Genomic DNA, 10,978 nt, shown 5'->3' with positions numbered 1-10,978 from the left:
CCATCCCAGTGCCCCAGTATCAATAGAACAAATTTTAACCACCCTCGGTGTTTCTCTGGCACTGCCACACTGTGGACAATCCAACTTGGGCATTTGAACAGGAGCTGTTCTTTAAAGGACAGAAACCTCTGGAAACCCAAACCCTCTAACCTATTATTATTATCATTATTGTTATTATTATTATTATTATTATTCACAGACTCTTACGTATAGTTCAAATAATTGTTCCTCACACCAGTTTACATTTTCTAGGGGCTGTTTCGTGTGGTTCTTTTGCTGTTTTAGGGTAGGTGCATTCCTTGCTTGTGGTTTTGGCTTTTCATTGCCCCACTTTGGCTGTGGCCGCCCTGGCCTCAGGCACTGAGTGCTGGTAGTTGCTGTGCTTGCAGGAGGTGGTTTTTTCACGTGGTTGTTGGATGTTATCTCATCTAAGCAGCAATCATAATAATTGCTATTATTGCACATTATAATATTGGCTTTTCTCAAACATGAAAATAAATTTTATATGTGTAATGTTAATGGAACTTTGTTATGAAGACATGGGTTTTATTTTTGTTGTTAATTAAAACAGGGAAATAACTAATATATTTGTGTTAAAATAGCTACTTAGATGAAATAAACACATGAAAAAACACCTACTGCAAACACAGCAACTACCAACACTCACTGCCTGAAGACAGGGTGGGCCAGAGCCAAAACTGCAAATAATAATAATAAAAAACCCCTAAAACCACAACCAAGGAATAGACATACCCTAAAAATACAGACCCAAAGAACCACACTAAACAGGTCTTAAAGATGTAAATTAATTTTTAAAAACATATAAACTAATTTAAAAAAAAAGATGTAAATTAATTTAAGAAAAGAATTATGTTTACTATACATAAGAGCCTGTGAATATGCAAGAAGCTGCTGGAAGAGAATCCAAGGAGTATCTCTGGAGATCCCTGGAAACCTTCGCTCTGTGCTCCTTGTCTCCTTTTGTGCTTTCTTAAACCTTTCCCAGGGAGTAAAGGTGTTTACACCAGGGAGTAAAGGTGTTTACACCAGGGAATAAAGGTGTTTACACCAGGGAGTAAAGGTGTTTGCACAGGGGAGTAAAGGTGTTTCCTCAGAGGAGTAAAGGTGTTTTCAGCAGGGATTAAAGGTGTTTTCCCAGGGCAGTGAAGGTGTTTTCTCAGCCCAGCCTGGCAGTCTGGTAGCCCTGCTCCGCAGCCCAGTATCCCATCCCAGAATCCCAGTATCCCACCCCGGTATCCCATATCCCATCCTGGTAACCCAGTAGCCCATCCAGTCTCCCGTCCCGGCATCCCAGCCCGGTGCCCTGGTACCCCAGTATCCCACCCCAGTACCCCAGTACCCCATCCTGGTACCCCAGTATCCCACCCCAGTACCCTGGTATCCCTGTATCCCATCCCAGTGCCCCAGTATCCCATGCTGGTACCCCAGTATCCCATCCCAGTACCCCGGTACCCCAGTATCCCATCCCAGTACCCCAGTATCCCATGCTTGTACCCCAGTATCCCATCCCAGTACCCTGGTACCCCAGTATCCCATCCTGGTACCCCAGTATCCCAGCCCTCTGGTACCCCGGTATCCGGAGTAAAGGTGTTTGCACAGGGGAGTAAAGGTGTTTCCTCAGAGGAGTAAAGGTGTTTGCACAGGGGAGTAAAGGTGTTTCCTCAGAGGAGTAAAGGTGTTTGCACAGGGGAGTAAAGGTGTTTCCTCAGAGGAGTAAAGGTGTTTGCACAGGGGAGTAAAGGTGTTTCCTCAGAGGAGTAAAGGTGTTTGCACAGGGGAGTAAAGGTGTTTACACCAGGGAGTAAAGGTGTTTTCCCAGGGCAGTAAAGGTGTTTGCACAGGGGAGTAAAGGTGTTTGCACAGGGGAGTAAAGGTGTTTCCTCAGAGGAGTAAAGGTGTTTTCAGCAGGGATTAAAGGTGTTTTCCCAGGGCAGTGAAGGTGTTTTCTCAGCCCAGCCTGGCAGTCTGGTAGCCCTGCTCCGCAGCCCAGTATCCCATCCCAGAATCCCAGTATCCCATCCCAGAATCCCAGTATCCCATCCTGGTATCCCAGCAGCCCATCCAGTCTCCCGTCCCGGCATCCCAGCCCGGTGCCCTGGTACCCCAGTATCCCACCCCAGTACCCCAGTACCCCATCCTGGTACCCCAGTATCCCACCCCAGTACCCCGGTACCCCAGTATCCCATCCTGGTACCCCAGTATCCCACCCCAGTACCCTGGTATCCCTGTATCCCACCCCAGTACCCCAGTATCCCATGCTGGTACCCCAGTATCCCATCCCAGTACCCTGGTACCCCAGTATCCCATCCTGGTACCCCAGTATCCCAGCCCTCTGGTACCCCGGTATCCCACCCTGCTATCCCATCCCGATACCCTGGTACTCCAGTATCCCTGTATCCCATCCCTGTATCCCATCCCGGTACCCCGGTATCTCAGCTCCCCGGTACCCTGGTACCCCGGTATCTCACCCCTGGTTTCCCAGTTCCCTGGTTCCCTGGTACCCCAGCCCCCTGGTGCCCCGGTACCCCAGTAGCCCATCCCAGTATCCCAGTAGCCCATCCCAGTCTCCCATCCCGCTATCCCATCCCTGTAGCCCATCCCGGTACCCCGATTCCCTGGTACCCCCGTGCCCTTGTTCCCTGGTAGCCCATCCCGGTTCCCCAGTACCCCGGTGCCCCAGTACCCCGGTACCCCATCCCGGTACCCTGGTAGCCCCCTCCGGTACCCTGGTAGCCCATCCCAGTACCCCAGTACCCCGGTGCCCCGGTAGCCTGGTAGCCCATCCCGGTTCTCTGGTGCCCGTTCCCTGTGCCCCAGTACCCTGGTACCCCGGTATCTCACCCCTGGTTTCCCAGTTCCCTGGTTCCCTGGTACCCCAGCCCCCTGGTACCCCAGTAGCCCATCCCAGTACCCCGGTAGCCCATCCCAGTACCCCGGTTCCCCAATACCCTGATGCCCCAGTACCCTGGTAGCCCATCCCGGTACCCCGGTACCCCATCCCGGTATCGTATCCCTGTATCCCAGTACCCTGGTTCCCCAGTACCCCATCCCGATTCCCCAGTAGCCCATCCCAGTGCCCTGGTAGCCCATCCCAGTTCCCTGGTAGCCCACCCCCGTACCCCGGTACCCCTGTATCCCAGCCCGGTTCCCCGTTCCCGGTGCGTTACCGCAGCAGGCGCAGCTCGGCCAGCAGCGTGGGGTTCTGATGATAAAAATTACTAAAAGCACCCCAGGAATCCACGTGCTCTAAAAAGGTGGGACTGAGGAGGAGCCAGGCTAAAGAGCTCTTGGAACTTGGAAACTGCTCTGGGGAAAAGTTTACTGTGCATAAGGGTCTGAATGGTGTGAAAAGTGCACATTACATGCTTGGCTCTTTGCAGATATGACAATTAATGTTATATGTGTTATGTTAGAAAGTTGTATTGTATTAATCTTTTTAAGTAGTTTTAGGTTATAACAAAATGTTAAAATAGAAACTGTGCAATGTGAGATACTTTTTTTAACTAGCTCAAGAAAGGGATGAGATATTCAAGAAATTCTTTGCACAGAGATAACAGCAAACAAGACACCAAAATCCCCCAGAGAAGAATTATTGCCTCCTTATTGGAAAAGACCAATTTTCTTCCACCTCCTTCCCAAATTTAAGGAGCCAACAGGATCAAGGGGGAGAAGTCGACAAGAACCAGAGAAGACCCTTTGTTAGAAAAGAATTTATGCATCATGTATGAGATATATGAATGTGCAGCAGGCTTTTAAGGGTTAACCCTTTGTTACTGGGGGTCCTTTCTGGGGCAAGAGGCACCTTTGTTTTTATTGTCTTTTATTGTCCTAACCCTGATTGTCCAAACTCTTATTGCTCTCATTTTTATTACTGCTTTTATAACCATTTCATTACTACTGAACTTTTAACACTAAAACAAGTGGCTGGCGTTTTTCACACCATGCAGAGCGCTGATGGAGTGAAAAGGAATGTGAGGGGTAGAGACAGATATCACCCTGAGATAACAGGGAGGCTGAGTGCCGAGATGCACCCAGGTAACTGTGGGAATCCCTACAGTCAGGGGGTTTGGGAAAGCTGTGAAAGGCAGAAAAGCAGAACTGTGACTGGAGCCATGAGACAGGTCAGCAGAAAAACGGTAAAAGTGGAAAGGAAAGACAAACGGAACAATGGGGGGTGTGTTAATGCGGGGCTAGAAAACTCCCGGACTGCAGGAAAGGAAATTTAATGAGAGGTGAGGGAGTCCTGAGCCTGATAGGGGAGCGCTGGGCATCGCGTCTGAGGGCTTGCAGGCAGGAATTGCACTGAAAATACAAACGGAATGTGAATTCATACATGTGAATGCATGCGCAGGAACATGAGAGCGTGTTGAGTGTGAATTCATACATGTGAATGCACAGGAACATGAGAGCGTGTTGAATGTGAATTCACACACAGGAACATGAGAACGTGTTGAGTGTGAATTCACACATGTGAATGCACAGGAACATGAGAGCGTGTTGAATGTGAATTCATACATAGGAACATGGGTACATGTTGGATATGAATTCACACATATGAACATGGGTACATGTTGGGTGTGAATTCACACACAGGAACATGAGTACATGTTGAATGTGAATTCACACATATGAACACACATGAGTACATGTTGAATGTCAATTCATACATATGAACACACAGGAACATGAGTACATGTTGAGTGTGAATTCACACACATGAACATGAGCACATGTTGAGTGTGAATTCATACATAGGAACATGAGCACATGTTGAGTGTGAATTCACACACATGAACATGAGCACATGCTGAGTGTGAATTCACACATATGAACACACATGAGCACATGTTGGATATGAATTCACACACATGAACACACATGAGCACATTGTGAGTGTGAATTCACACACATGAACATGAGCACATGTTGAGTGTGAATTCACACATATGAACACACATGAGCACATGTTGAGTGTGAATTCACACATATGAACATGAGCACATGTTGTGAATTCACACACATGAACATGAGCACATGTTGAGTGTGAATTCACACACATGAACATGAGTACATGCTGGATATGAATTCACACACATGTACACACATGAGTACATGTTGAGTGTGAATTCACACATATGAACACACATGAGTACATGTTGGATATGAATTCACACACATGAACACACATGAGCACATGTTGAGTGTGAATTCACACACATGAACACACATGAGCACATGCTGAGTGTGACTTCACACCCCGTGGCTGGACAGACTGCTGCCCGTGTGCCTGGGCTCGGTGGGACTGCTCCGACCCTTCCAGAGTTTCTGGACACTCGCAGTTCTGTGTCTGCTGCCACCTCCCGCTGGCACAAACAGGAATGAGCTGCTGCTGGGGCACAGCCAGCCCCAGGGGTGCCCGCAGCCCTGAGCCCGGCTGGCACTGCCAGCCTCTGCCCTGAGCCCGCTCCTGCTGTCCCCCACTGAGCTGGCACTGCAGGTGTCCCCACACCCTGCCCTGCTCCCAGCCCTGGAGTGCCAGCCCAGCCTGGGGCTCTGCTCCTCGGGGAGCCCTGGCACAGCCTGGCATGGACAGGGATGTGGGCACAGCCAGGACAGGGATGTGGGCACAGCCTGGCATGGACAGGGACTGGGGCACAGCCTGGCATGGACAGGGATGTGGGCACAAACAGGACAGGGATGGGATGTGGGCACAAACAGGACAGGGATGTGGGCACAGCAGGACAGGGATGTGGGCACAGCAGGACAGGGATGTGGGCACAGCAGGACAGGGATGTGGGCACAGCAGGACAGGGATGTGGGCACAGCAGGACAGGGATGTGGGCACAGCAGGACAGGGATGTGGGCACAGCAGGACAGGGATGTGGGCACAGCAGGACAGGGATGTGGGCACAAACAGGACAGAGATGTAGGCACAAACAGGACAGGGATGTGGCACAGCCCCAGGACAGGGATGTGGCACAGCCCCAGGACAGGGATGTGGGCACAGCCAGGACAGGGATGTGGGCACAGCAGGACAGGGATGTGGGCACAAACAGGACAGGGATGTGGGCACAGCAGGACAGGGATTGGGGCACAGCCCCAGGAACCCTTCCAAAGCCCTGCCAGGCTCCTGCCAGAGCACCGAGCCTGCAGCAGGGCCAGGACTGAGCTGTTCCTGCTCCAGAGGGCCCTGGGGCTGCCTGTTCCCACTGCTGAGGGTGCCTGGGCACAGGGCTGGGCATGGGGACACCAGGGGTGCCAGCAGAGCCTGGGGGCTCCACCCGAGAGCCTCTGCAGCAACAGAAACCCTCTGGTTGACAGAATCCCCCTGCCCTGCTGCCCACTCTGGGGGATCAGCCCAGGCCTGGGGGCTTTGGGGTTTTCAGGGATCATATCCCAGCTCTGAGCTTTGCTGGATGTGCTCAGTGTTGGACAAGATGATTTTTAAGATTAGAGAAGATCAACCCCTCCCTGGGGAGCAGGGGCAGGGCAGCTCCCCCCCACGGCTAATTAACTAATGTTAATGAGTACCTAATGAGTTAATGAGGCGGCCACAGCCCGAGAGCAGCTGTGGGGAAGCAGAGGGGTGGCTGTGTCAGGGGGGCTGTACCTGTTCTTGTTCTCCAGCTCTGCTATCAGCTGCCTCTGCTGCTTGTTGGCATCGAAGCTGAAGGGCAGGTCTGCAGGAGGACGGGGCTGGGGAGAGAGCAGAGCCTCAGCAGGGGCAGAAAACACTGAGATCACAGGGAGCCAGACACAGAAACCACAGAATCATGGGGAGAGAGCAGAGCCTCAGCAGGGGCAGAAAACACTGAGATCACAGGGGATCTGACACAGAAACCACAGAATCACAGGGGATCTGACACAGAAATCACAGAGATCACAGGGGATCTGACACAGAAATACAGAAATCACAGGGGATCTGACACAGAAATCACAGAGATCACAGGGGATCTGACACAGAAATACAGAAATCACAGAGATCACAGGGGATCTGACACAGAAATACAGAAATCACAGAGATCACAGGGGATCTGACACAGAAATACAGAAATCACAGAGATCACAGGGGATCTGACACAGAAATACAGAAATCACAGAGATCACAGGGGATCTGACACAGAAATACAGAAATCACAGAGATCACAGGGGATCTGACACAGAAATACAGAAATCACAGAGATCACAGGGGATCTGACACAGAAATACAGAAATCACAGAGATCACAGGGGATCTGACACAGAAATACAGAAATCACAGAGATCACAGGGGATCTGACACAGAAATACAGAAATCACAGAGATCACAGGGGATCTGACACAGAAATACAGAAATCACAGAGATCACAGGGGATCTGACACAGAAATACAGAAATCACAGAGATCACAGGGGATCTGACACAGAAATACAGAAATCACAGAGATCACAGGGGATCTGACACAGAAATACAGAAATCACAGAGATCACAGGGGATCTGACACAGAAATACAGAAATCACAGAGATCACAGGGGATCTGACACAGAAATACAGAAATCACAGAGATCACAGGGGATCTGACACAGAAATACAGAAATCACAGAGATCACAGGGGATCTGACACAGAAATACAGAAATCACAGAGATCACAGGGGATCTGACACAGAAATACAGAAATCACAGAGATCACAGGGGATCTGACACAGAAATACAGAAATCACAGAGATCACAGGGGATCTGACACAGAAATACAGAAATCACAGAGATCACAGGGGATCTGACACAGAAATACAGAAATCACAGAGATCACAGGGGATCTGACACAGAAATACAGAAATCACAGAGATCACAGGGGATCTGACACAGAAATACAGAAATCACAGAGATCACAGGGGATCTGACACAGAAATACAGAAATCACAGAGATCACAGGGGATCTGACACAGAAATACAGAAATCACAGAGATCACAGGGGATCCGACACAGAAATCACAGAGTCACAGAGAATCAGACACAGAAACCACAGAGATCAGAGGGGATCAGACACAGAAATCACAGAGATCACAGGGAATCAGACACAGAAATCACAGAATTCACAAAACTTGCATGAAACACAGAAATCACACAATCACAGAAATCACAGAAATCACATGAAACACAGAAATCACACAATCACAGAAATCACAGAAATCACATGAAACACAGAAATCACACCAATCACAGAAATAACAAGAAGCACAGAAATCACAGAAAATACACAAATCACAGAAGTCACACGAAACACAGAAGTCACAGAATCACACCAATCACACAATCACAGAAACCAGAGAAAATACACAAATCACAGAAGTCACACCAATCACAGAAAACACAGTCACAGAAATCACAGAATCTGTGATTGACACAAGTCACAGAAAACACAGAAATTACAGAAATCACACAAATTACAGAATCACAGAAATCACACCAATCACAGAATCTGATTGACACCAATCCCACAAGTCACAGAAAACACAGAAATTACAGAAACCACACAATCACAGTAATCACAGAAATCACACCAATCACAGAAAACACGGAAACCACACGAGTCACTCACACAATCACACAATGACAGTCCCACACCAGTCCCCCCAGTCCCTCCCTGCATGCAGGCCTGCAGCCAGCCCCACAGCCCCCTGTGCCAGCCCTGCCCACCCTGCCAGGGAACAATTCCTCATTGCCAATCTCCCACCCAGCCCTGCCCTCTGGCACTGGGAGCCATTCCCTGTGCCCTGTCCCTCCAGCCTTGTCCCCAGTCCCTCTGCAGCTCTCCTGGAGCCCCTCCAGGCCCTGCCAGGGGCTCCAGGATCTCCCCAGAGCTCAGTTTTCCCTTTGCCCCCCCAAATCTGCACCCCACAGGGAATCAGACCAGAGCCATCCCAGCCAGCAGCACCTTGGCATCATGGAATGCCAGCTGGGTTGGGCGGGAAGGGACCTCAGAGCCCACCCAGAGCCACCCCTACCCTGGCAGGGACACTGCCACTGCCCCAGGGTGTCCCAGCCTGGCCCTGGGCACTGCCAGGGATCCAGGGGCAGCCCCAGCTGCTCTGGGCACCCTGTGCCAATGGAAACTGCAGCCACCAGCTCTGAGTGCACAGAAAACATCTCCCCAAAGCCATGGCACACTGTCCCCACGGATGTCACCCGTCCCAGAGCTCAGCAGGACTGTCCCCATGACAATTCCCAGGCTGCCATGGCCAGGACAGGAGCTGGGAACAAGGAGGAGCTGCCAGGATTCCAAACCTTGGAGCTCAGAGTCCCCCAGAATGTGACAAATCCTCCTGTCCCAGCTGATTCCCCGTTTTTTCTGGGCTGGGAGCAAGTGCTGGGGCCATGAACAACTCCCAGGTTCCCAGAACTGAGCCCTGCCTGCACACAACCCCCCATTATTCCCTTTTCCCTCCTTCCTCTGGCCCAGCAGCCCCGGCACTGCTCCAGCATCTCTTTGGGATGGGATTGGGAACAGGGATTTCCCTCAGGGCTTGAGGAGCCTCAGCAAACTCCAGGTGCTGCTCCTGGACACCCAGAGAACGCCTCCACTTCAGGCCCTGAACAAGAGTTTGAGGTGATTTATGGGATTTTAACAACCAGGTCCCCTCAGAAACAATCCAGTTTTCATAACACTTTGTACCAGAAGAAGTCAGGCCATGACTAAGAGCTCTTCCAGCACCTTCCAGCGTGACAGTGACTCAGCCCTTGCTGTCTCAGCCTGGGTTTCACAGGAGTACGTGGAAATTTCCTCTTTTCCACCTAAACCTGAAACCTGCCACTGTGTCCTCAATATTCCCACGTCCCTGGCGAGTGGAGTGACTGTGGAGGGAGCCCTGGGCAGGGGGAGGGGGAAGTGGCACATTCAGATGTCCCAGCAGCACAGTGTGGCTGGAGGGTTTCACAGAGGTCTGCCCACGTCCCTCTGCCCTGGGGGAGCCCAGAACGTGGGAGATGCTCCTGCACACCCTGCTCTCCCTCCCTGTGGGCAAACCAGCCACGACAGGGGTCCCAGGCTGCAAATATTCCCTGGAATGTCAGCAAACCCTGGCTGTGCTCCCGCGGCCATTTTGTGTCACAGCAGGGCTGATTTTCACCGACTGGAAAAATTCATCCTTCATCCTCCCCTACGAGCAGCTGCAAACACAAACCCACCTTTCCCTCTCCCAGGCTGCTTCCCTCTGGAATAAATCCGCCCCCAGCACTCGGCCAGGATTTGTTCTCCTCACATTTCTCTCCCTGCAGCCTGAGCAGCGCCGATCTCCCCGCTCCCCCACTGCCCTGACCTCGTTCCCAGCAGAAATTGGGGATTTCGGGCAGGTTTGGGAGCCCAGCCCCCCGTGGTGTCCCCCAGCCCTGGGTGGTGTCCCCCAGCCCTGGGTGGTGTCCCCCAGCCCCCCGTGGCAGGACAGGGCACTCACAGCATTGCCGGCCTCGGCGGCCAGGCGCGCGGCGTAGCGGGCGATGAGCCGGTGCTCCTCATCCAGCCGGCCTGGGCTGTCCAGGGCACTGCAAAACAGGACAGGATGAGACCAGGGAATTGTAAAACCTGACCAGAGAGAGCCCAGGGAACCGAGAAACAACACAGAGCCAGCCCAGGGAACTGAGAAACCAACCCAGAGCCAGCCCGGGGCACTGAGAAACAGCCCAGAGCGAGCCGGTGCTCCTCATCCAGCCAGCCTGGGCTGTCCAGGGCACTGCAAAACAGCACGGGGTGAGCCCGGGGAACTGAGAAACCTGACCAGAGCCAGCCCAGGGATCTGAAAAACCTGACCAGAGTGAGCCCAGGGCACTGAGAAACAGCCCAGAGTGAGCCGGTGCTCCTCATCCAGCCGGCCTGGGCTGTCCAGGGCACTGCAAAACAGCACAGGGTGAGCCCGGGGAATTGTAAAACCTGACCAGAGAGAGCCCAGGGAACTGAGAAACAGAAATCCCAGTCACAGACACAGC

The 10,978-nt window shown here is 51.8% G+C and overlaps 2 protein-coding genes across 2 annotated transcripts in view; both read right to left on the bottom strand.

The window, feature by feature from the left end:
* Positions 1–3,224, bottom strand: part of LOC120502940 (dystrobrevin beta-like) — a 71,111-nt gene extending 67,887 nt beyond the window's left edge. The window contains exon 1 of the mRNA XM_039710960.1: positions 3,189–3,224. The gene's annotated coding sequence lies outside the window, so the exon portion shown is untranslated. The remainder of the gene's footprint in view (positions 1–3,188) is intronic.
* Positions 3,225–10,577, bottom strand: LOC120502932 (dystrobrevin beta-like; the record flags this gene model as incomplete). Its single annotated transcript, XM_039710941.1, has 3 exons — positions 3,225–4,323; positions 6,632–6,717; positions 10,450–10,577. Coding segments are annotated over 3 exons (326 nt in total), but the record flags the coding sequence as incomplete, so codon positions are not given.
* Between the last annotated feature and the right edge of the window lie 401 nt (positions 10,578–10,978).

The sequence above is a fragment of the Passer montanus genome, unplaced genomic scaffold (genome assembly GCF_014805655.1).
Source record: "Passer montanus isolate IOZ18808 unplaced genomic scaffold, ASM1480565v1 scaffold239, whole genome shotgun sequence".
Lineage (NCBI taxonomy): Eukaryota > Metazoa > Chordata > Aves > Passeriformes > Passeridae > Passer > Passer montanus.
Note: the sequence above shows the minus strand (reverse complement) of the source record. Positions and strands in the feature narration are given on the sequence as shown.